A 25,566-nucleotide genomic window follows, 5' to 3' on the forward strand; every position below is an offset into this window, starting at 1 on the left:
GCTTTTAGATACAGATGAGAAGTTTCTGCAGGTCGCATCATTTTCTGCACATTGCTGCAGGGCTGTGCAGTGGCTGAGGCATCAGGAAGACTGTGCAGGGCTCTTAAAGGTGAGGTTAGAAGCCAGACAGGGGGCCCTGGGAGTGGGAGGACAAGGAGGTGGATGTCAGCTCTTGTGATGGATGGAAGATGCTGCCACAAGAGACCTCTAGTGCAGGAAGTGGGCAGACAGGGTGGCCTGGCTTTAAGATCCCTCTGCCCCCCACCCTGAAATACCTGAGGATAAACAAGTCAAGTGGGAGGACCCACCAAGAGGGTCATCAATTTCTGGCCATGTAGGCCTGATAGGGTGGTTACTGCATCTGGAAGCTCCTAGGAACTAATTCCTTCCTTCCTTCCTTCCTTCCTTCCTTCCTTCCTTCCTTCCTTCCTTCCTTCCTTCCTTCCTTCCTTCCTTCCTCCCTCCCTACCCCTTCCCTTCCCTTCCCTCCCCTTCCCTCCCCTCCTCTCCCCTCCCCCTCCTGTCCCCCTCCCCCTCCCCTCCCCTCCCCTTTCCTTCTTCCCTCCCTTCCTCCCTCCCTTCCTTCATTTCCTTCCTTCCTTCCTCCCTCCCTACCTCCTCCCTTCCCTTCCCTCCCCTCCCCTCCCCTTCTCCCCTCCTCTCCCCCCTCCCCCTCCCCTCCCCTGCCCTCCTCTCCCTCCCTCACCCCTCCCCTCCCCTCCCCCCTTTCCTTCTTCCCTCCCTTCCTCCCTCCCTTCCTTCATTTCCTTCCTTCCTTCCTCCCTCCCTACCTCCTCCCTCCCCTCCCCTCCCCTTCTCCCCTCCTCTCCCCCCTCCCCTTCCCCTCCCCTGCCCTCCTCTCCCTCCCTCAACCCTCCCCTCCCCTCCCCTTCCCTCCCCTTCTCCCCTCCTCTCCCCCCCTCCCCTCCCCTGCCCTCCTCTCCCTCCCTCCCCCCTCCCCTCCCCTCCCTTTCCCTTCCCTTCTTCCCTCCCTTCCACCCTCCTTACCTCTTCCCTTCCCTTCCCTTCCCTTCCCTTCCCTTCCCTTCCCTTCCCTTCCCTTCCCTCCCCTCCCCTCCCCTCCCCTCCCCTCCCCTCCCCTCCCCTCCCCTTCCCTCCCCTCCCCTCCCCTTCCCTTCCCTTCTTCCCTCCCTTCCTCCCTCCCTTCCTTCCTTCCTTCTTTCCTTCTTTCTTTCTTTCTTGAGACAGAGTCTCACTCTGTTGCCCAGGCTGGAGTACAATGGCATGATCTTGGCTCACTGCAACCTCCGTCTCCCAGCTTCAAGCGATTCTCCTGCCTCAGCCTCCTGAGGAGCTGGGATTACAGGCACACGCCACCATGCTTGGCTAATTTTTGTATTTTTAGTAGAGACGGGCTTTTCACTACGTTGGTCAGGCTGGTCTTGACCTCGTGATCCGCCCACCTTGGCCTCCCAAAGTGCTGGGATTACAGTCGTGGGAGAATGGCTTGAGCTGAGGAGTTGGAGGCTGCAGGGAGCTATGATGGTGCCTCTGCACTCCAGCCCAGGTGACTCAGACAGCAACAAACATGAGATCGCCTCCATTGCCTACACCTCCTAGCCTGCCCTTCAGGGGCTTCTAATCCACCCACTTCCCTGGTTTCCTCTCCTGCCACTGCTGCCCACCCACCTTCTCTCCCACCTCACGCTCCATGTTCCTCCAGCAATCGTACTGGTCACTTTTCGAGCACTTTCTCCGAATACTTTCACGTGAAATATATTCTTTAAGACTCATAACAATCTATGGGGTCTACGAGGGTGAGCCTATTATCAACCCCACTTGACGGATGAGGAAACCAAGACCCAGAGACATTTTAGGGGCTTTCCCAAGGTCATCCAACAAGCAGATGGCAGCGTTCAGATTCAAAACCCTCTGACTCTCTGTCCAGGGAGGCTAAGTGCTTCGCCACTGCTAACCAGTTACCAGTCCTGGAGCGCACCATGTTCCTTCAAGCTCGCCTGCCTTTGCTCATGCTGGGTCCCCATCTGGAGGGCTCTCCTTTCTATTGTCCACTTGCCAAAAACCTTGTCCTTCAAGCTCTCACTCATGGGTCACCTCCCCTGTGAAGCCTTTTCCAGCTTCCCCAGAAAGAGCTGGCGTCTCACTTGTTGACTTTACAATTGAGAACTTTGTGCTCTGATTATCTGGGGACCTGTCTTCCCCATCAGTGTGCCCCTCAGTGGGCAGACTGTGCCTTATCTCTCTCTAGTGTCTTGTGCAATGCCTGGCACAGGGTGAGTGCCCTCTAAATGCTTGGCAGCTGAATGACAATGGCCCCAGGATTTCTTCTCCCTGGCACATGGTTGGGAAGGACTTCTGGCAGTTGCCAGCGGAAGTTTCGAGGGGGTAGGAAGTTTCAGGGCCCCACCCTGGGAGAGACATCCATCTAGGGGCAGCTGGAGACAATTTTACCACTTGCCTTTGGGCCAAGACCATCCCCAGGGGATCCAGCTGGTGGGGAAGTTCCATACTTGCACTACCCCTGGAAGTCCTTGGGAACCAGCTAGCCCAGCCCTAGGGGGGTTTTCCCCTCTTGTGATGTCAGGAACTGAACCAAGAAGGGAAGCAATTCTTGTAATGGTCTCTGGATGCTACATGAGGAAGTGTGGTCAGAGTCTCCATGCTTAGTGTCGGGGCTGCCCCAGCCCGTGCCCGTTAGACCCCAGGAACAAAGGGGTTACGCAGTTTTTGTAAGAAGGTAGTTCCGGGGTGGGTGGGGACTTCCTTGGGGTGTGAGGGAAGTTGCCCCATCCCCGGAGCTGTGGGGTAAGAACCGCTTGTCCCAGTGCCTCTCAGCTCCCCTGTCACTGTGCTCTGGCTAGGACTTTGGGCAGTTTCTGAGCTTTTCTTGCAAAGCCCCAAGGCCTTTAAGGGGACTCCTATATCTTTGGCCCCATCCCTACCCAAACAACTTCTCTCTCTCCATCTGCCTCACTCAGGAACTTACTAAGGTTCCCTGTGGCCTCAGGCTATGGCCACTACATCCCAAAGTCTCAGAGACGGGACAGTAGAGAGGCTAGGGGTATGAGCTCTGGGTGAGCCAGACATGAGTCCAAAGCCCAGCTCACTGTGTGACCTTGGGGTATTCACTTCACCTCTTGAGCTCCAGTTCCTTCATTCATAAAATGAAAATAAATAAAATCAACAACCTCAAAATTAAGGAATGGCTCAATCGAATGAATTTGCTCAGTGGAAGTTATCACAGATCAGTCATTCTCAGAGAGGTCTGTGGACCATCAGCACCACCTGGGTACTTGTTAGAAATGCAAAGTATTGGCCAGGGATGATGGCTCATGCCTGTAATCCCAGCACTTTGGGTGACCGAGGAGGATGGATCACCCGAGATCAGGAGTTCAAGACCATCCTGGCCAACACGGTGAAACCCCATCTCTACTGAAAATACAAAAATTAGCCAGGCATGGTGGCGCATGCCTGTAATCCCAGCTACTCAGGAGGCTGAGGCACAGAGGTTGCAGTAAGTCCACCTTGTGCCACTACACTCCAGCCTGGGTGACAGAGCAAGACTCCGTTTCAAAAAAAAAAAAAAAAATTAGGAAAGCATTACAGAGTAAAAGAAGCAATAGAATGAAACTCTTATATAATACCATTTATGCAAACACACACACAGCACTGTGTAGTTTAGGCCCAGGGACATATATCAGCATGTAGGGTGAGGTGCTCATGGTAAAGAGGGAGAAGGAGTGTGGGGAACATGTGGATTGGGAGAGGGATAAAGTGAAACATCAGAAGGGCCCCGCATGGACCAGCAATGTTGGGATGATCATTGACCACAAACCAAGTATGAATTATGGAATTCTTTGGACCTGGAGTCCTAATAATATTGCTTGAAAATTGCTAACAGTACCTATTTTATGGTGTGTACCATGCGTCTGGCCATGGAAGGCTTTGCAAGGTTTCACAAACACATTTTGGCTCTCCTATGTGAGTGCCTCCTCTCAGACCTCATTCCTTTCAGCTTTCCAGCCTTTACTCAGGCTGTGCTGAGTGCTGTCCTTACCCTGACTTCTCTGCCTCTCCAGCCTTGCCTTCACCTTTCTTCGACTACCCCAGACTCCCAGATGGCTGCCTATGGAGTCTTGGCTATTTCTCACGTGGGATTGAGCACAGAGCTAGGCTGTAATAAGGGCGCAAGAGGAGAAATCCTGTTTCTTCATCCCAAACAGTGAGCTCTCCAGAGGGTCTTCTGAATATCTCACCCCCACCTCAATTGGGGTAAGATGCACCCAGGCATCTTTTGCTCATTACTAGGCAAGAAAGGTAAACTGAGCCACAAAATGTTTGATGTAGAGAGGAACAACATTTATTGAGCACTTATGTGCTAGACCCAGCACTAAGGTCTTAGCTCTCAGTAATCCCCGTGGCCACAGGGTTAGTTAGATGGGGCTGAGCTCACTGGACAGATGGAGGGACACAGAGGTTCAGACACGAACCAGAAAGGGGCCCCATGTCGGCCTAGCTCCAAATCCAAGAGCTGAACAAATAACTTGTTCAGGGTCTTAAGGCCAGAAAGGGGTCCAGATCACCCCACTGAGTCAAACCTGGGTAGTGGATACCATTTACTCCACACTGACTGTACAAGTCAGGCATCAGGGGACGGGGGACCCTGACATTTACAGCCTGAAAAAGACCTTCCACGCTACTTTATATGCTCAGTTCGAGGTCATATAAGGAGAATTGGGAGTTTCCCTCAAGCCTCTTTCTCTCTTTTTGAACCGCACTTTCCCAATCTGTAAAAATAGGACAGAGTTCCGGAAATTCTTTTCTCTGTCTGCCAGCAGGTGGAGCCCACCCTTCGGGCCTTCCTCAGCTTCCAGAAAGTTGCGGCGTTCCGGGGAGAAGGGTGTGTTCTGGGGTCAAGCGCTCTGGGCTTCTGGGACAAACCAGGATCGCTGCCCAGCCCCAGCCCGACAGAGCAGCCCGGGAGCCCCGGGTGACTGCTCGGACTTTATGGCCCGGCTTCGTTCGCCCCCTGCAGGACACTCTCGGTACTGCGGGGCGCCGGGCCCCGAGGGCAGGGACCGAGACCCTGAAGTGAAGATGCCCCCGCCCCCGCCACGTGTGATGAGAGGGCCCTGGGGATAGGGACCCCCGGGATAGGGTCCCCCAGGTAAGGCTGAGACTCAGTTGGGCTGCGGGGCCACACCATCCTCAGGGGCAGAGGCTACAGGTAGTTGTCTTCAGCAGCGGCGTCCTCGCCCCTGGGCTCATCCTCATCCTCGTCGTCGTCGTCGGGGGCCAGCGCCTCGATGTCGTGCGTGATGTTGGCCAGCAGCCGGTGGAAGGCCTGTGCCTCGGGCCGCTGGGCCGCGCCGTCGTAGCTGCGCACCGCGGAGGCCGATGTGGAGCTCATGCTGCGCTTGATGCGGCCGAAGCTGTCAGTGAGGATGCCGCCCTCGCGGATGCCCACACCCTCCAAGAAGCCCTCGAAGTAGCCGATGTCCTGGTCCGGGATGAAGGGCCGCATCCCTGTGAGCCGAGGGTCGGGGTGAGTCCCGGGGGCGCAGCCCCTTTCCCTCCCACAGGGGAAGAGTCCTTTCTGCAGATCTGGGTTCAAATCCCTGCTGTCACTCACTGGCTGTGTGGCCTTGCCCAAAGTCCTTAACTCTCCAAGCCAGTGAATAACGACACAGCGCTCAGCACACAGTGAATGCTTGCTACATGCTAGGTTACCATACTTTATATTATGATAACCTCTGCCTCCCAGGTTCAAGTGGCTCTCATGCCTCAGCCTCTCAAGTAGCTTGGATTCTAGGTGCACACACCATGCCCTGCTAATTTTTGTATTCTTTGTAGAGACAAGGTTTGGTCAGGCTGGGCTTGAACTCCTGACCTCAAGTGAAACCCCAGCCGCAGCCTCCCAAAGTGCTGGGATTACAGGTGTGAGCCACCTCACCAGGCTTATTTTTGTTTTTATTATTAGTACCATCATTGTATTCCTATTTATTTATTTTTGAGAGAGTCTCACTGTGTTGCCCAGGCTGGAGTGCAATGGCGCGATCTCAGCTCACTGCACCCTCCACCTCCCAGGTTCAAGCCATTCTCCTGCCTCAGCCTCCCAAGTAGCTGGGACTGCAGGCACCCATCACCATGCCCGGCTAATTTTTGTATTTTTAGTAGAGACGGGGTTTTCACTATGTTGGTCAGGCTGATCTTGAACTCCTGACCTCGTGATCCGCCCACCTCGGCTTCCCAAATTGCTGGGATTACAGGCGTGAGCTACCGCGCCTGGCCAGTCCCATTGATTAATTATGTTGAACTTCATTTTCCTCATCTGAGAAATTGAGATCATTGCACCTGTTTTCTGGGCAGGGATGTGAGGATTAAATAGCAAGGTACTCAGCGCACACTGAGCACCTTGTAAACAGTCTTACTGGCTATGCGACCTCAGTCCTCTACTTTGCTTCTCTGAGTCTCACTTTCCTCACCTGCTGCAAAATGGGGACCAATAATAGTATCTACTTCTCAGAACTGGGGGCATTCAATGAGATGATGCTTAGCACATGATAACTACCAAGCACCTCAGTTTATTCGTATTATTCCTCATGTTATGATTAGTCCTCCTTACTAGCTGTGTGACCTTGGACACGTGCCTTAGCCTTTCTGAGCCTCAGCTTCCTCGTGGGGTGAGATGGGAAGAATCAGTCCCTCTCCCAGCTTTGCTGTGAAGATGAAATGGCCACACCACTGCTTACTTCTTCTTATCAACAGCTCTGACAAGTTCCTTCCTACTCTACACCTTGGGCTCCTCATCTGCCCTGCGAATCTCATGATCTGGGCTTGATCAGAGGCTGAAGGATAAGAAAACACTTGCAGCGCAGTGCCTGACTGGGATGGCATGGACCAAGTCGGGGCCCTAGCTGACCTCTGGGGTGCGGCGGGGCTCACCGAGGAGGAGGAACTTGCGCCGGTCTCCGTAGAGCTTCAGCAGGCCTGCGCAATAGTCCTGGATGGGCAGCCCCAGCCGGTACTCCCGCAGCAGCAGCGCAAACTGCTGGATCTCCAGCGGCCCCAGCTTACTCCGCAACTATGTGGGGGACACCATTCGAGATCAATCCCAGGGAGCAGCCCCACCCAACCCCTGCCCAAAAGGCCCAGAGCCTTCGCTAAGGACATGTTGGCTCAGCTCTCCTCTGAAAACCCTCCCATGGGCTACTCTGGGGACATCCAGACCCCATAGGCTGCATCTAAGAATAGGATATGGACTCAAGCTGCCTGAGTGCAAATCTTGGTCCCTTCACTGGATCAGCTCCGTGATCTTGGGTAGGTGACAACCTCCATGATGCTTGCTTTTCTCATCTGCAAAGTGAGGCTAATGATGGAATCTTCCTCTTGGGGTTGTTGAAAAGATTGAAAGAAGGTACTTAGAATGGTGCCTGGTATGCAGCAGGCACCAATTAATGCCAGCTGACATTAGTTAAGGTCTTTCACAAGTGGGCCTCAGTTTACTCCCCTAACCTCATCTCCTGCCCTGAGCTCTGATTTGGTTTCATCCAGGATGATGTGCAATTCCCAAAATGTTGACTCCAGGCTCCAGGCTTTTGCTTGTGCCGTTCCCACCGCCTGCCCCAGCTCACCGTGACCAAGTAATCCTGTAACTGCTCGAAGCCCAGGCCACTGTGGTCGCTGCCGCTGCAGTGGGAGCCATGGAAAGAAGGTGTGGACGTGCCACTGTAACATGCTTCAAAGGTGTCCTGGGAGCCATTGCTGCAGGTGCGGGAAGAAAGGGGCCTTCATTCATCTCCCTCCAGCTCGTTGCTCTCAGGCAGGCTGAAGGTGGCAGGGCTCAGCTGCTGATGTTCTGAGGCCGCATCCTAGACTACACGCTGGCTTCCAAGGCCTCGAGTACCCTGGCCCCGGCACCTCTCAAGCCTCATCTCACTGTGCTTGCCTTTGCTCTTTGTGCCCCACCCATCTTCTCCTTCTTCCTCTACTATCTCCTCACCTCTGGGAGTTTGCACCTGCTGTCCCCTCTGCCTGGCATGCCTCATTTCCCCTCCCTTTTGCTCAGCTAACTCTTCCCATGGTCTTAAATGTCATCTCCTTAGGAGAGTGTTCCCTAATTCCCCTAGGTTGGGTTAGAAACTCTGTCGAACGTGCTGCCTCATTCGTGACACGCTTGGCCTTTCCAGGTCCCCCAAGCATCCTCTGTGACCACTCTCTCCCTCACACCCTCTGCCACAGCTACAGTGGCCGCCTGCTGCTCCTCAAACCCACTAAGCTCTATCCTGTTTTCCTGTTCAGAAGTCTTTTTAAAAAAAAATTTTTTTTGAGACAGAGTCTTACTCTGTCACTAGGCTGGAATGCAGTGCTGAGATCTCAGCTCACTGTAGCCTCCGCCTCCCAGGTTCAGGTGATTTTCATGCCTCAGCCTCCCCAGTGGCTGGGACTACAGGCATGTGCCACCATGCCTGGCTAATTTTTGTATTTTTAGTAGAGCAGGGTTTCACCGTGTTGCCCAGGTTCCTCTCGAACTCCTCACCTCAAGCAATCTGCCCACCTCAGCCTCCCACAGTGCTGGGATTACAGCAGTGAGCCACCAGGCTGGGCCAATTCAGAATTCTTACATTTGCTGTTCCCTCTACCTGGAACACTCTTCCCCCTTTCATCCTCCAGGCCTCAGTTCATGCGCCATCACCTCTGAGAGGTTCTCCTGACTCCCCAGCTGAGTCAGGGTCCCCCTCAGCCTCTCTTAGCACCCCGAGCCTCCCTTTAGCACTTATCCCCATCAGTGATTGTTATTGTGAAATGATGATTTCGTTGCCTCCCATGCTAGATTGTAAACGTGACGAGAGGAGGGAACCTTGGTTTTCTTCATTTGCTGAACACCTACTATGTGCCAGGCCCAGGTTTTGACCCCTGTCTTTTGTCCATCTGTATCCCCAGCACACAGCACAGTGCCTGGCACATAGAAGGTACTCAAGAAATATTGCTCAATAAAAACTCAACTTTGGGCTCCTGCCTCCTTGTCTCTAAAAATTATTCCGGAACCATCCTCCATTGTTACCTACAAAGAAGCAGTGTAGCTTTGTGGTTAAGGGACTGGACTCCGGAGCCAGCCTTCTTGTGTTCAAATCCCAGACCTACAACTTACTAGCTGCTTGACCTTGAGAAAGCTAAATTTTATTTCTCAGTTTTTCCATCTGAGATAATAATAATTGGTGGGATCACGAGAATGAGAGGAGTTAATATTTGTAAAACACTCAGAATCATGGACTACAGGCAATAAGTAAACAGTAGCTGCTGTAATGTTGCTATGTCGATGAAAAAAATAAAGTGCTTTATAGAATGGCACTTAGAACACAGCAAGCTCAGTGTTCAAACACTATTATTATTTTCCCTCTCCACTAGATATCTGGTTGTTTAAAGATTGGCCTAAGGGCACACAGTATGAGGAAGGCAAATCTATCGCCACTAAAAAGGAAAAAAACAGTAAGGCAGGTATCACTGGCAGAGACTGCTACATGCCAAAGCCAAGCCCTTAGTGACACGACTAGGCGATCAATTCATAGCAGGCTACCCAGGACTTTCTTGGTTTTAGCGCCGAAAATCTCATATCCTGGGAAACCTCTCATCCCTGAGCAAACTGGGATGGCTGGTCACCCTAAACAGAACCCTGGGGAATATTCCCAACTGAACTGTTTAAAATTTTATTTGTTTATTTATTTATTTAGAGACAGAGCCTCGCTCTATCGCCAGGCTGGAGTGCAGTGGTGCAATCCCGGCTCACTGCAACTTCCGTTTTCCAGTTTCAAGCAATTCTCTTGCCTCAGCTTCCTGAGTAGCTGGGACTACAGGCATGCACCGCCACGCCCAGCTAATTTTTTTATACTTTCAGTAGACAGGGTTTCACCATGTTGGCCAGGATGGTCTCTATCTCTTGACCTAGTGATCTGCCCGCCTCAGCCTCCCGAAGTGCTGGGATTACAGGCGTGAGCCACCCCACCCGGCCTATTTGTTTATTTATTTATTTAAATAGAGACAGGGTCTCCCTATGCTGCCCAGCTGGTCTCAAACTTGTGGGCTCAAGTGATCCTCCTGCCTTGACCTCCCAAAGTGTTGGGGTTACAGGCATGAGCCACCGCTACTGGCCTGAAAAATGTTTAATTAATTATTTATTTGAGACTTGGTTATGAGACTGGCTAAATTTTTGTATTTTTGGTGGAGATGGGATTTCACCATGTTGCCCAGGGTGGTTTGGAACTCCTGGGCTCAAGCAATCCACCTGCCTCAGCCTCCCAAAGTGTTGGGATTACAGGTCTGAGCCACCACATCCAGCCTGAAATATATATATATATTTTTAATCCTAAATTTTCCAGCTTTGCTTGCAGCTAGTGATCGCTATGTGACCAAGTCCTGCCTATGAGATATAAGCAGAAGTCATCAGGTGGGAATCTGGCAAAACTCTTTAGAGAGGCCCCTGGCATGCTACTGTGATGGCTGGAGCTACAACCACCATCTTGGTCCATGAGGTGACCTTGAGTTTGGCTGCAAGTCCTGAAGAGGGTAGGGGAGGAAAGAGAAGCCCAAACTCCTAATGACCATGAAACGTTGAATTGCTCTATTTTATGTCAGAGATAAGAAAAAAGTTCTATTTTGTTTAAGATACTCTTTTTGGGGTTTTCTATTACGTGAAACCAAAATCAAAGTAAACCAAAATTATCTTTTGGCCTTTAGCTGTGATTTTGGTCTCTGCAGGCCACTATGCCTGGATGACTGGGAGAGAACCACACAGGCCTGTGTAGACCCAGGTCTGAGTTCTGGTGTCTCCTGTGTCTCTCAGGGGTCTGGATCCTGTGAGTTTCCCGAGTCAGGGAGCTCAGTTTACCTCCCCCTCTTAGTGCCCAGTGTCTCAGCACACATCAAGGTTGAGTCACCTTCTCCCACCCTGTCGAGACTAGTGACCCTGTTTGTGCACGGGTAGGGGAGGAGGGTGGAGTCCCTGACACAGGCAGTACTCACAAGGAACTGCAGCAGCTGAAGTCAGCATCATAGGCGTACGTCCCATCTGTGCGGCAGCTCTCACCTGGGACCAGCAGACAGAGGCGATGTCAGAGGCAGCAAAGCAGGGATCAGCATCCCCTCCTCCCTGAGGCACCACCCTCAGTCTCAGTCTGGTCCTGCCTCTGACACCAACACACAGCAGACCCTGGGGAACTCCCCTCTCCTCTCCTGATCCTCCACTTCCCTGACATGGGGACAATACCACCTCCCTGCCTTCCTCATGAGGGCCCTGAGAACAGCAGATGAGGAAAGATGTGAGAGGATATTTTGTCAACTATGGGTTTCAGGCAAGAAAAAAAAAGTGTCAGCTGAATGCAGTGGCTCATTGCCTGTAATCCCAGCACTTTGGGAGGCTGAGGCCGGAGGATTGCTTGAGCCCAGGAGTTCAAGACCAGCCTAGACAACTTAAAGAGACCCCATTTCTACAACAACAAAAAAATTAGCTGGGTGTGGTTGTGCATGCCCATGGTCCCAGCTACTTTTGAGGTTGACATTGGAGGATTATTTGGGCCTGGGAGGTCATGGCTGCAATGAGCTGTGATTGCACCACTGCAGTCCCAGCTGGGTGACAGAGCAAGACCCTGTCTCAGAAAAAAAAAAAAAAAAAAAAAAAAAAAAAGAAAGTTGTGAAGGAAACCCTCAGAGCAAAGAAACACCATGTACGAAGAACTTGCTGTCTTCCTAGTCCTGTCGTTTCATTTATCTGGGTATTAGCCTCACCCTTTCTAATCACTCAGTGTTGCTTCCTTACCCTCCAGATGGGGCCAGTTCCTCATTATACATTCTCCTAGCACAGTCTGTGGTTATGTATTTATCTATTTATTTTGAGACGGAATTTTGGCTCTTATTGCCCAGGCTGGAGAGCAGCGCTTGATCTTGGCTCACTACAACCTCTGCCTCCAAGTTTGATTGATTCCCTCCTGCCTCAGCCTCCCGAGTAGCTGAGATTACAAGTACCTGCCACCACACCCAGCTAATTGTTGCATTTGTAGTAGAGATGGGGTTTCACCATTTGGCCAGGCTGGTCTTAAACTCCTGACGTCAGGTGATCCACCTGCCTTTACCTCCCCACGTGGTGGGATTACAGGCATAAGCCACTGTGCCTGGCCTGTGGTTATATATTTATTTGTGTCCTTATTCAATTACCGTCAGCCTGCCTCCACTAAGTAAACTTCATGAAGACAGGGCCACCTTTGGTTCTGCTCACCAGAATAACCTAGTGGTCAGCACTGGATCTGACATGGTAGGTGCTCAATAAATATTTGCTAAATGAATGAATTTGTTGGAATATTTGTTGAATTATCTCATTTATTTGCCCATCATCCTTGTGAGAGTTGAAGTAATCCAGCTTCCCAACAAGCACAGCTCCCACAGATGGGAGGGCCTTTGGAAGAAAAGAGCCAGCACTCTGTTGCTGGGACCATGCTGTGGGAGAGAGTGGCTGTGGGAATTCACTCCCTGGCCTGAAGGCAGCACGGGGAGTGAGGTTGTTGCTGAGAGAGCTTCAGAATCAGACAGACCTAAGTTTGAACACTGCCTCTGCTACTTACCAGCTGTGTGACCTTGAGTAATGTATTGACTACTCTGAGCCTCCATGTCCTCATCTGTAAAACTGGAATCCTAAGGCCTCAGAGAGTTCTTTCATTCATTCAAAGAATACTTCGTGTCTGATGTACCCAGTCCCATGGTAGCCACGGGGGATACAGTGACAGAGGAAGAGGACAGGCAAGGTTGCTATGAGGACATGGCACATTGGTACTGTGCTTGGCACACAATTGGTGCTCAACAAATGCCTCTATTAGTCTCATTCTCATTCTAGTCCTTGAGTGTATCCAAGGATCCATCTGGAAATCTTGGTTTTGCCTTAGGGTCCTAGTGAGACCACTGGCTCAGTAAACAGACAGTACATGTGCTTAGGTTTCTGCAATACAGGGACACAAAAACAAAAGGGAGAGAGAGGAGTTCAACTCTAGGGGGCTTGTTCTGAATTTGGCAGCCCAAATGTCTTTGAAGAAGCTAAGTTTGACATTGTCATGAAAATTGACATTTCACCCACAAATGGGGGGCACACTATAATTACGGCAGAGATCAGGAACACTAATGCCTTCGTCAGCCCCGAGTTCTGGACATCTTCCCTCCTCTGGCCTTTTTGGGATGTTTCACAGGAGAGGAGGTCAGGAGTTCTAGTACTCACTGCGGCTGCAAAGCCATGGCCGTTCGGGCGTGGATGTGTAGTGGTAGCCAGCCCGGTCCACGCACTCAATACTCTGGTCCCCGTAGATGATCTGGAAGACCTGACAGATGAGTGCACAGGACTCCTCTGCAGCGTCCTGGCCCAGAGAGGAGGAGAGAGAGTTCAGGTCCTCACCAACCACCAGGATGTTACCCTGCTTCCTAAAACAGTGTGAAGATGCACACAAAGATACACACCTGTAGAGCCCTTTAAACTGGGTCTCAAGACTTTTTCCATCAAAATTTTATGGCTACTTTCTGGATCTTGGGACCCCTTTATAGAATTCAGTGACAAATCTGACTCTTGTGCCATGAAAAATGTACCCCAGATTTCTAGAGGATTCATCAGCCTTCTTGATGCCCATCTAAGATAAATCCTGATTTAGTTTAATATATAGGTATGGAAACTGAGACCCAGAGAGAAGAAGTGATTAGTCAGGATTAGAATCCAGTTATCCTAATGCCTAGCGGGAGAAGAGATGATTAAATGTATCAGAATTTTAGCCTCAATATAGTTACTAAAACTGGAAGCCATCTTTAGATATGAGCTTCCTGGCATTCAGTGTGAAAATGGAAGCAGGGGCCGGGCACAGTGGCTCACACCTGTAATCCCAGCACTTTGGGAGGCCGAGGCAGACAGATCATGAAGTCAGGAGTTCTAGACCAGCTTGGCCAACATGATGAAACGGTGTCTCTACTGAAAATATAAAATTAGCCGGGCGTGGTGGCAACATGCCTGTAATCCCAGCTACTCAGGAGGCTGAGGCAGGAGAACCTGGGAGGCAGAGGTTATGGACAGCCAAGATCACACCATTGCACTCCAGCCTGGGCAACAAGAGCAAAACTCTAAGAAAAAAAGAAAAGAAAATGAAGGCAGGATAAATAAAGGCAAAGAGGATTCTTTTTTTTTTTTTTCCAAGACGGAGTTTCACTCTTCCACCTCAGCCTCCTGAGTGGTGACAGGCACACACCGCCATGCCCAGCCAATTTTTTGTAACTTTAGTGGATATGGGGTTTTGCCATTTGCCAAGCCTGGTCTGGAACTCCTGGGCTCTAGTGATCTGCCTGCCTCAGCCTCCCAAAGTGTCAGGATTACATTTATTTACTCACTCTGCAAATTCCCATTTGGTCCTATTGTGTGGCCAGCACTGGGCCGGGTTCAGCATCCCAAAGCCCTCACAGATCAGTGGGATGAACAGGGCACACTGTTGGCTTTGTCTGGAATCCTATTTCCAGCCACAGAGGAAGTAGGCATGGTAGCCAGAGTACAAATGGCCTTGTAAGCAACTGTAAGGATGTTAGCTTTTATTTGGAGTGAAATGGGAAGCCACTGGAAGATGTAGAGTAGTGACATGATGTGACTTACATGCTAACAGAACCACTCTGTGTGGGGGAAGAGACTGTCAGCAAGAGCTGAACCAGTCAGAGGGTGACCACACGATTCAGGTGAAAGAAAATGAGGCATGGACCTGGCTGGGTACAGGGGAGGGTGAGCAGAAGTAAATGGGTTTTGATTATGTTCTCATTGTTGTTGTTTTGAGACAGAGTCTTGCTCTGTCACTGAGGCTGGAGTGCAGTGGCTTGATCTTGGCTCACTGCAACCTCCACTTCCTGGGTTCAAGCGATTCTCATGCCTCAGCCTCCTGAGTAGCTGAGATTACAGGCACCTGTTGCCACACCTGGATAATTTTTGTATTTTTAGTAGAGGCGGAGTTTCACCATGTTGTCCAGGCTGGTCTTGAACTCCTGACCTCAGGTAATCCACCAGCCTCAGCCGCCCAAAGTACTGAGATTACAAGCTTGATTATGTTTTAAAAATAAGAGCCAACAAAATTTATTGACAGAGTGGATATGGGGTGTGTGTGAGAAAGATAGAGACTGTGAGAGCTAGCCAAGGGCCACTGCAAGGTTTTGGCCTGAGCAATGTAAGGATGCAGCTGCTATTCACTGTGACAGGGAAACCAAGGGAGTAGCAGGTTTAGGGGAGGAGATTGGAGCTCAGCTTTGGACGTGTTTGGTTTGAAACCACTGTTAGATCTTCAGATGGAGAGACTGCATCGAGATTTGGTGAGAAATAAAACCTGAGGAATGTTCAGTGTTCTAAAAGCCGTGAGACGAGAGATCACCTAGAAATGGGTAGACGTAGGATAGACGGAGGAGGGAAGAGGACCAAGGGCGAAGTCTGGGGCACTCCAACCTCTGGAGAGAAGAGGAGGAACCAGCTTGGTAGGAGAAAAGCCTGGAGAAGGTGGAGAGCTGGAAGCCAAGCCAGGAAGTGTTTCAAGGGGAGAGAGACAGCTGTGGTGTCTGAGTTTACTGGTGATTAATGCCTTGCCCTTTAGACAGAAACTATGTTTTGTTCACCACTGTTTTTATACAGAAGGATTTGGTGGTCCAAGATCAGAGGAAAAGCTTAGAATGCTCAGAACTTGAAGGTGTCTGCCAGACTGTGAGCTCCCTGAGGGAGGACACCAGATGTCTTTTTCACGTCTGTATCCATAGCACCTAGCCCATTGCCTAGCACAGAGCTGGCACTCAATAAACATGGTTGGATGAATAAAAGCAAGGGGAAATGTAGAGGATGGGGGAGGGAAAGGGGAAGATGGAGGGGGAAGGAAGAATGGCAAGAAGGTTTCTGCCTTGGCTGACCACCTTAGTTATCAAGAGTACTGACTCTGAACTTCCTGGATTTGAATCTTAAAACCACCGAGGCTTCCCGTGTGATCTCGCCTATGTTACCGAACCTATGGATCTCGGTTTCCTTCTCTATAGAATGGTGATACAGTCGTTGTAATATTTGCCCTCAGAGGCTGCTGTGACAATTAAATGAGTCGATGCAGCCCTGTGTCTGCCATGAGCGGGCCCTCAATTCATGCTGGTGATTCGTGTCGTCGTGAATGTTACCGTGGTGGGGACAACACTGACAACGTTGAGGAAGGAACGCGGCTGGAGATGAGATCTAGTTTGTTTTGGCCACTGTGAGAGTTCGTCCCATTGAGGGAGTCAGGAGGAGGCGCCCCGGAGGTGCCCAGGTCCGGAGTTTAGGAGCGATTAGGCGGGGTGGGTGCAGGGAAAAGGCAGGGGCAGAGCCCAGGAACCTGCTGGGTGGGGCGGGGCAGGGTGGGGGAAAGCCGGGCTTTGCGCCCGGGCTGCCCTCGGGCTCACCCTGTTGGCCACAGCCAGGATGACCAGGTTGCAGTAGGCGTCGGGGCTGGGGTCCTGCGGGTCCAGCGGGTTGGGGCCCGGGTGTCGCCGCTCCCAGCTGCCGCCGCCTCCGCCGCCCGCCTGCCTCCGCTCCCAGCTGCCGCCCGGCTTGCCCGCGCCGCCGCCGCCGCCACCGCCACCGCCTCCGTGCCGCCGCTCCCAGCTGCCGCTGAAAGTCTGCCGCCGCTCCCAGCTGCCCGACGCCCGCGCCCCTGCGCGCTGGCGCTCCAGGCTGCCGCCGCCGCCTCCCCCGGCCCGGGCCTCCGCGGCGCCCCCGCCCCACCCCATCCGCCAGTCCAGGCTGCAGATGGTGTGGCGCCGCTCCGCGCTGCCCACCCGCCGCTTCTCGGGCGCCGCGCCTGGAGGGCCGGGGTCGCGTCCCGCGCCGCCGGGGCTGGCGTCCACGCCGGCAGGCACCGGGTCCACGCCCAGACCTAGGAGAGCCCAGGGGGCCATCAGCCTCGGGGATCGGGGCTCAGAGACCCCCTCTGAGGCCAGCTGGAGCACCTCGCGATTCTGGGGTCCCACCGCCGCCTCGCCCCCGGCTTTAACTTAGCGCGTTCCCGGCCCATTCCGCTTCCACACTTTCGGGCCCGGCTCGGCCTTAGTCTCCACCCCTGGGCTAGGGTTGGTGTGGCCAGGTGGCTTCCACGCTCCCCACGCGGCCCGCGCCCCTGGCCTCAGACCTACCCTCTAAGCTGAGGGTGGTGGTCAGGCTGTCCTCTCCCTAGGGAGCCTTAACTGGGGACCAGTCCCGGGTTTCAGGGACCGGCCCTTTGGATTCCAACCCTCCGCCTCTCCTCAGGCCCCGCCCCAAGCCCCAGGGTCCACCCTAGCCTCTGAGCCAGGTGGTAACTGCGGGCCTAGCACTGGCCTCGGGTCTTGGGCTTCTCCACCCTCTCGGTGCTCCACCACCTAGCCTCGGTGTAGTGGCTCAGGTCACCCACCTTCATCCTCAACCTCAGGCCCGGTCTGCTTGCCCAGGGCCTCTTTGGCCTGCCCCTAGTCTCAGCGTACTATGGACAGGCCTTTTCCATCGCCCCCGCCCCGCCGCAGGTCCCGCTCCTCTACCCGCAAACCTTCTGCCCCTGCCCCGCCCCCGCCCGCCGCACCGGTCTTGAGCACTAGCAGGTGCAGCGCGTCGTCCTGCAGGTAGGAGGCGGCGGCGATCTCGTGCGTAGGGATGCGCAAGATGAGCTCTTCATTGTCGCGCCAGGTGAGCAGCAGGCAGCGGGCAGACAGGCTCAGGATGCTGTCCTGCTCCGCCGTGGTCTTCAGCGGCAGCTCCTTCAGCTGCTGCAGGGAGGGGCAGATCTCGAGTTCCCGGGGTCCGCAGGGAGAAGACGGAGAAGGGGACGAGATCCTGCCCTCCTCCCTCCCCAGAGTCTCACCCTGGCGGTGTCTAGCAGCTGCAGGAGCTCGTCCCGACTGGAGGGGTTCAGTGAGGAAGTCACCCAAGTAAGGTGGCCCAGGAACTGGATGGAAATCGGAGTGAGAGAGGAACACAGAGAGGTCACCCTGAAGCCTTGAAGAACCCTGGCCTGCTCACTGATGCAGTGCGGATAGAGATAGAAATACCTGAATTAATAAAACCTGATAATAACTTTTACTGCGCCCATAAGAGAAGCCAGGCACAGTTCTGAGCACTCTCTGTATATTCGGTCATTCATCTTTTCTAAGGATGAAAAAAACCAAGGCAGGGTATGGCTGACTAAACAACTTGCCCAGGATCAGATAGCTAGAGAGGACCAAACTGGGCTTCACATGCCAGAGCCCACATTCTCAGCTACTGGCCTATACTGCCTTAGCACATAGTTATGTAGCTATAAGATTCCACAGAGAAGCAAAAGTCATTATAATAGCTTGAAAGAACTGACCACCTGTGAATTTCCTCTAGCCTGCACCCCAAGAGTCATTGTCAAACAAATTGCAAATCACTTGCCTTCCTTATGGTCATGTTGCAAAAGTCAAATGGAAAAGGAAAATGTCGGATCGAATTAGTATATCATTTTGTCAGAAAAATGAATGATGCTCTAAATCAGTAAATTTTTCATTCACTCTTAGTTATAGCCTAATGTTAGCACTTAAATGTATTCAATATAATAATTAACTTTTTTTTTTTTGAGATGGAGTCTCACTCTGTCACCCAGGCTGGAGTGCAGTGGCAAGATCTCGGCTCACTGCAAGCTCCACCTCCTGGGTTCAAGCGATTCTCCTCCCTCAGCCTTCTGGGTAGATGGAATTACAGGCACAGGCCACCATGCCTGGTGAATTTTTATATTTTTGGTGGAGACAGGTTTCACCATGTTGGCCAGGCTGGTCTCAAACTCCTGGTCTCAAGTAATACACTTGCCTCGGCCTCCCAAAGTGCTGGGATCAAGCGGGTGGGGCCGGGATGGCACCACTCCCAGCCAACTTTTAAAACATTATTTTTAGTTGTATTCTTCTAGGTGAATCCACCACCAATCAAACTTTTCTCTTCTTTTATTCTGTATGAAATTTCAGTCCCCAATTTTTAAGTGGATTTATTTGTTTTCCCTCTATATAGGGTTGCCAGATAAAATATAGGATGCCAGTTAAATTTGAACTTCAAATCAATAATTTTTAAGTTTTTTCTTTTTAGTATTTTTACTCCCTTGCAATATTTTGGACATATTTATGCTAAGAAACTATTCCTTGCTTATCTGAAATTCAGATTTTACTAGGTGGCTTGTTGTTTGCCAATTTGGACAACTCTACCCCCATATCAATCTTCTTAGGCTAAATGAAGACCCATCATTGCCTCTTCATGGTGTTCATGAAATAGAAGTATAGCTCCTGGCCAGGCACAGTGGCTCACACCTGTAATCCCAGCACTTTGGGAGGCCAAGGTGGGAAGATCACCTGAGGTCAGGAGTTCAAGACCAGCCTGGCCAACATGGTGAAACTCCCATCTGCATTATCACGCCTGTTATCCCAGCACTTTGGGAGGCTGAGGCGGGTGGATCACGAGGTCAACAGATCGAGACCATCCTGGTCAACATGGTGAAACCCCATCTCTACTAAAAATACAAAAAATTAGCTGGGCATGGTGGCACGTGCCTGTAATCCCAGCTACTCAGGAGGCTGAGGCAGGAGAATTGCCTGAACCCAGGAAGTGGAGGTTGTGGTGAGCCGAGATCACGCCATTGCACTCCAGTCTGGGTAACAAGAGCGAAACTCCGTCTAAACAACAACAACAAAAATTAGCTGGATGTGGTAGTGTGCATCTGTGGTCCGGCTGCTCAGGAGGCCTGAGGCAGGAGCATCTCTTGAACCCAGAAGGCAGAGGTTACAGTGAGCCGAGATAGTGCCACTGCACTCCAGCCTGGGTAACAGAACAAGATTTCATCACCAAAAAAAAAAGAAGTACAGCTCCTAAGTGGTGGAAGCCCTTTGTGCCTTGCTGTTAATCTGGACACTGTCTGAGTAACAGCAAGGTCTTTGAAGTAAAATCTCATGGGAAATGTGAAAGTCAATCAAAATAGAGTCACTTGTGTTAAAAGCCCTGACAAATAGAAGGGAGGATTCCCATGCATGAATGCCTGATAACAAGAACTATCAAAAAGACTGGAAAAACTACAGCTTTGCACAAAGGCCATCGAAACCTTACACACACACACACACACACACACACATACACACCCCACACACAGATTCCTGCAAGGACAGCAACTGCTTGTCCAACTTGCCTTCCTTGTTATTGGTCCTTGCAGCCAGGGATAATGATGTCAAAACAATTATGTAATCCTCCTCACTTTTCCTTTAAAAATCTTTGCCTTCCTTTACCTCCTGCATACACACAGTTTACCATGCCAGCCATATTCCCACTGCAATGCCTATTCCTGAGTAAACATCACTTTCTTTTAGTGAGTCTCCCCTTCTGTTATTTCAATTAACAAAGACAGGACTTTTCTGTGCATAAAACACTCTCCTATCCACTCTCCCCTGGGGATGGGAACCTGGAGGAGGCTCAGCAGATGGAAGTCACTTGCCGAGGGCAGGGGCAAGGCTGACCTGAACCCAGGTCTCTTTCCCAGGAGTCGAAACTTCCCCTGTATGAGACAGGGCTGATCAGAACTTGGTGTCAAGGAGAGGGGAGGGTCTCCTCACCCCAAGGTTTTTCCCACCCCTTCTCATTCTGCACCTACCTTGACCTCTTTCTCCAGGTAGTCACACAGCAGAATCTGGGGGTCGATGAGGTAGTCGGGGGGATAAAGGGGCATCGAGTGCAAGGGCCGGCGGCTCACGCTGCTCCTACAGGCTGCTCGGCGCCCGGCCTTGGGGAACACCAGCCTTCGGATGGGGGATACAAAGCCCTGGGGAGGAGAGGAGGAATGAGAGTGCTAACAGTGGCTGCTTTTATTGAGCACCTACTGTACTCACTTTAACTTACATTACCTCTCACTAAAACTCTGCAGAAGGGGTACCTCTACCTCTGTAAGTCCCATTTGACAGATGGAGAAACTAAATCCTAGAGAGGACCTAGCTGCTAAAGTCACCAGCTAGTAGTGGTGGAACCAACAGTTCAACTTGGGCGTTCTGGGTCCAAAAACCTTCTTTCTGAACCCCCAGGTGAGAATGTAGCTCCTGCCAACCAGGTTCGAGGAATGAGTCTAGGCTGAGGCAAATGCAGAAAAATATTAGGATTCAAGGCCGGACGTGGTGGCTCACGCCTGTAATCCCAGCCCTTTGGGAGGCCGAGGCGGATGGATCACTTGAGGTCAGGAGTTGGAGACCAGCCTGGCCAACACGGTGAAACCCATCTCTACTAAAAATACAAAAATTAGCCAGGCATTGTGGCAGGAGCCTGTAATCCCAGCTACTTGGGAGGCTGAGGCGGGAGAATCACTTGAACCCAGGAGACAGAGGCAGAGGCAGAGGTATATGTGTGTGTGTGTGTGTGTGTGTGTGTGTGTGTGTGTGTGTGTATGTATAATATATATTAGGATTCAATGTAGTGGGTGCATAGCTATTTCTTATGCTAGTCTCTGTGCTTTCCTAAAAGTTAGAAATTATCAATAAATACATTTAAGTAGAATTCAGGGACACCTGCATAACAATGGCCTGAATCAAGGTTAAAGGTGCAAATTCTGGGGCTCAGCCCAGATGAACCATCCGAATCTCAAAAGAAAGTTTGAGTTCCATCTAGAACAGCATTTCTCAATATGAGATTCCTGGACCAGTAGCAGCCACATCACCAGCTAGGAAGTGAGAGAAATGCAGATTCTCGAGTCCCATCCCAGACCCACTGAATCAGAAACTCTGGGAGCAGGGCCCAGCAATTAGGGTTTCTCCAGGTGCTTCTGATGCAAGCTGAAGTGTGAGACTGCACTTCAGAGCAGCCGTTCCCAGCCCTGGATACCCTTTAGAACTACCTGGGGAAGGCCAGGTGCGGTGGCTCATGCCTGTAATCCTAGCAGTTTGGGAGGCTGAGGCGGGAGGAGAGCTGTGAGCCCAGGAATTCGAGACCAGCCTTGGCAACATGGTGAAACTGTCTCTACAAAAAATATACCAGCCAGACACAGTAGCTCATGCCTGTAATCCCAGCACTTTGGGAGGCCGAGGTGGGAGGATTATGAGGTCAGGAGTTCGAGTCCAGCTTGACCAACATGCCGAAACCCTGTCTCTACTAAAAATACAAAAATTAGCAGGGTGTGGTGGCGTATGCCTGTAATCTCAGCTACTCAGGAGGCTGAGGCAGGAGGGTTGCTTGAACCTGGGAGGCGGAGGTTGTGGTCAGCCAAGATCGTGCCACTGCACTCCAGCCTGGGTAACAAGAGCAAAACTCCGTCTCAAAAATATATATATACATATGTATGATATAGGTATATACAAAAAAAAAAAATTAGCCAGGTGTGGTGTGGTGGTATGCCCCTGTAATCCCAGCTACTTGGGAGGCTAATGTGGGAGGATCACCTGAGCCTGGGAGGTCGAGGCTGCTGTGAGCTGAGATTGCAACAGTGCACTCCAGCCTGGGTGACAGAGTGAGACCTTGTCGAAAAAAACAAGCAAACAAACCCACACTACCTGGGGAGCTTCTAGAACTTCAGATGTCCAGGTTACACTCCAGACCAATGGAATCAGAATTCTGGACTAAGACCCAGAGATAGGGTATTGCTCTGTTGCCCAGGTTGGGGTGCAGTGGCACAATCACAGCTCACTGCAGCCTCGATCTCTTAGGCTCAAGCAATCCCTCTGCCTCAGCCTTCCAAGTAATTGGGACTACAGGTGTGTGCCACCATGTCCTGCTAATTTTTAAAATTTTTAGTAGAGATGAGGTCTTGGTGTGTTGCCCAGGCTGGTCTTGAACTCCTGAGCTCAAATGATTCTCCTACCTTGGCCTCCCAAAGTGCTGGGATTACAGGTGTGAGCCATTGGGTTTAATGGACTTAATCTTAAATCTGTTAAGTTTTTTAAAGCCTCCTTAGGGAATTTCAAAAGGCAGCTCAACTGAAAACCGCTGAGTCAATGTGTGGTGTGATTACTTAATTCTTGTAACTAGTCAGGTGTGAGTAAGGTAAGACAACCCTCCCTCCCCTCCCCGCCCCCACCCACAAGGAGCTCACATTCTTGTTCGGGTAAACAGAACACAAGTCCACACATACATCTGTTCATTTACTTATTCATTCAGTAAACATTTATTCACACCTGTATGGCTGGACCCTGTGCTGGGTGCTGAGGATTCAGTGGAGACCTGGACCCCATCCTTGCCTCCAGGGCTTGTGAGAAATGACCTAGACTAGTAAGTTTCCAACTTTATGTGCCCTCCAGTTTTGATTCAGCAGGATTGGGTTGGGGCCTGAGACTCTGCATTTCTCCCGAGCTCCCATTTGTTGCTGATGTTACTGGTCTGTGCGCCACACTTTGAGTAGCCAGGATCTAAACTGGTGGTTCTCAAAGTGTAGCCCCACAACCATCAGCATAACCTGTGGGGCTGTTAGAATTGCAAATTCTTTCTGGCTCAGGCGATCCTCCCCCCTCTGCCTCACAGTAGCTGGGACCACAGACATGCACCACCACCACACCTAGCTAATATATATATTTTTAAGAGATGAGGTCTCATTCTGTTGCCCAGTCTGGTCTTGAACTCCTAGGCTCATGCAATCCTCCTGCCTCAGCCTCCCAAACTGTTGTGATTACAGGCATGAGCCACTGTGCCTGGCCAAAAATGCAATTCCTTGAACCCCACCCCAGACCTATTGGCCCAGAAACTGGGGGTAAAACCCAGTGATCTGTATTTTAACAAGCCCTCAGGTGATTCTAATGGGTGCTTAACTTAGAGTAGAACCAATATCATAGAACCTGGATGGGGTATGTAGAAACTGAGGAATGAGAGGAAACTATTTGGGAGAGAACATGCCAAGCAGAGGGCATGGCATATGCAGAAATCTGGATGCCTCAAAGGCTGGTTGAGGGTGAGCCTGGAGAAGCCATGTGCAGTCAGTCTGCGTGGCTAGATTATGAGATGAATATATAGAGGCCTTCAATGCCAGCTATGGAGCTGGGACTTTGTCTTGCATATGTGTGTGTGGTGGGGATCGGGTGGAGTTGGTATTTTTGTTGGTGGCCCTGAATGGCTCAGCTCTGCCCACCTGTCCAGTCCCATTTGTCTCACTCTTGTCCCCCGGGCCCCCACTACAGTCCTCCTTCAGTCCCTCCAGCGTGCTATGTTCCTTCCCACTGTGGGGCTTTTGCATATGCTGTTCCTCTGCCCCAAACACTCTTCCCTACCCCCTTTCCTTCCACCCATCAGCTCTCAACTCAAACTGACCAGTCTAAGGCTGGGTACCCTAATATTCTGTCCTTCAGCACTGAGTATAGGACTTTCTGTAAATTTTTATTTATTTATTTATTTCGAGACAGAGTCTCATTCTGTCACCCAGGCTGGAGTGCAGTGACACGATCTCAGGTCACTGCAACCTCTGCCTCCTGGATTCAAGTGATTCTCCTGCCTTAACCTCCCTAGTCGCTGGGATTACAGGTATGTGCCACCACAGCCAGCTAATTTTTGTATTTTTAGTAGAGACAGGGTTTCACCATGTGGGCCAGGCTGGTCTCAAACCCTGACTTCAGGTGATCTGCCTGCCTGGGCCTCCCAAAGTGCTGGGATTACAGGTGTGAACCACTGCATCCAGCCCTCCTATGCAATTTTCCATTAATTTATTCATTGCCTTCTAAAAACTGAAGTGCTTGGTGCATAATAGGCACTCAATAAATATCTGTTAAAAGAACAAACCAAGAGAAAACATGCGCATATGTGTTGGCTCCCTTCTGAGCCCTCTGTGGTTCATGTGGGCACCTTTCACAATAGCCCAGACCCACATTTCTGGTGGGAAGGGGAGAGGGGAGTGTGGAAATGGGGGTGAGATAGAAGTTGAAATTAGAGTGGCTCCCTGAACTCCAAAGACAACCAGGTGAGACACCCAGGGAAGCATACCAGAAATCTTTTCAGAGTCAGAAGGGGTGAGGATCTGGGGGTGGGGGAATGGCTCCTGGCTGACGCCTTACGCATAGGCCCTTCTATAAAGGTGGGGAGGAGCAGGGAAGCAGGCGGGAGACTCAAGCCTAGGTAGGCGACCTCCTACCGGAATTGCCCCGGCTGGGTCCTTCTGTCTGGGGCTGTGGTGAGCAGAAGAATGGATCTGCTGGGTGTCTGTCTGTCTGTCTGGGAGGCTGCAGGAGGGAGCCACCAGAAATAGCAGGGAAGCAGGTGTGGAGAATCTCCCAAAGCAAGTCTGTCTGGCCAGGTTTCCTGGGAAGGTCCCTGTCTGTCCATTTTAGGGATGCCAGAGCCCACTGAGAGTGGAGAAACAGGGAGTTTAGAGCCTGAAGGTCTGGCTGCCCAAGAGTGGGAAGGAAGTTACTTCCAAATGAGAAGGAAGGTCCCTCTTAGGGCCCTCACTACCGATCCCTCGCCCACCCCAGTCTGCCCCCTTCCCCAGCTTTGGGGACATTCCTCTCCCTGCGTCCCTCCCAACCTCCCACCTACCTTCTTCCCTTTCTTGACTTCATATTCCATGGTGAAGTGTCCCCTCTACTCCTGCCACCCTCCTGGCCATCTCTTCC

The 25,566-nt window shown here is 51.4% G+C and overlaps 1 protein-coding gene across 1 annotated transcript; it reads right to left on the reverse strand.

The window, feature by feature from the left end:
* Positions 1-4,319: 4,319 nt before the first annotated feature.
* CCM2L (CCM2 like scaffold protein) lies at positions 4,320-25,566 on the reverse strand. The gene is made up of 10 exons (XM_035298158.3): positions 25,490-25,566; positions 20,649-20,816; positions 17,871-17,954; positions 17,592-17,775; positions 16,441-16,913; positions 13,238-13,373; positions 11,002-11,065; positions 7,617-7,746; positions 6,928-7,066; positions 4,320-5,508 (listed from the first exon to the last, which is right to left on the reverse strand). The coding sequence occupies exons 1-10, from the start codon at positions 25,517-25,519 to the stop codon at positions 5,204-5,206; spliced, it is 1,713 nt and encodes a 570-aa protein (XP_035154049.2). The 5' UTR covers positions 25,520-25,566; the 3' UTR covers positions 4,320-5,203.

This window comes from Callithrix jacchus, chromosome 5 (assembly GCF_049354715.1).
Source record: "Callithrix jacchus isolate 240 chromosome 5, calJac240_pri, whole genome shotgun sequence".
Lineage (NCBI taxonomy): Eukaryota > Metazoa > Chordata > Mammalia > Primates > Cebidae > Callithrix > Callithrix jacchus.

Coding starts and splice junctions, on each gene's coding strand:
- CCM2L (XM_035298158.3), bottom strand. CDS start 25,519: ATGGAATATGAAGTCAAGAAAGGGAAGAAG. Junction 11,066..13,237: donor GCCATGGCTTTGCAGCCGCA/GTGAGTACTAGA, acceptor TGCTGGTCCCAG/GTGAGAGCTGCCGCACAGAT. Junction 5,509..6,927: donor GCGCAAGTTCCTCCTCCTCG/GTGAGCCCCGCC, acceptor CTCGGCTCACAG/GGATGCGGCCCTTCATCCCG.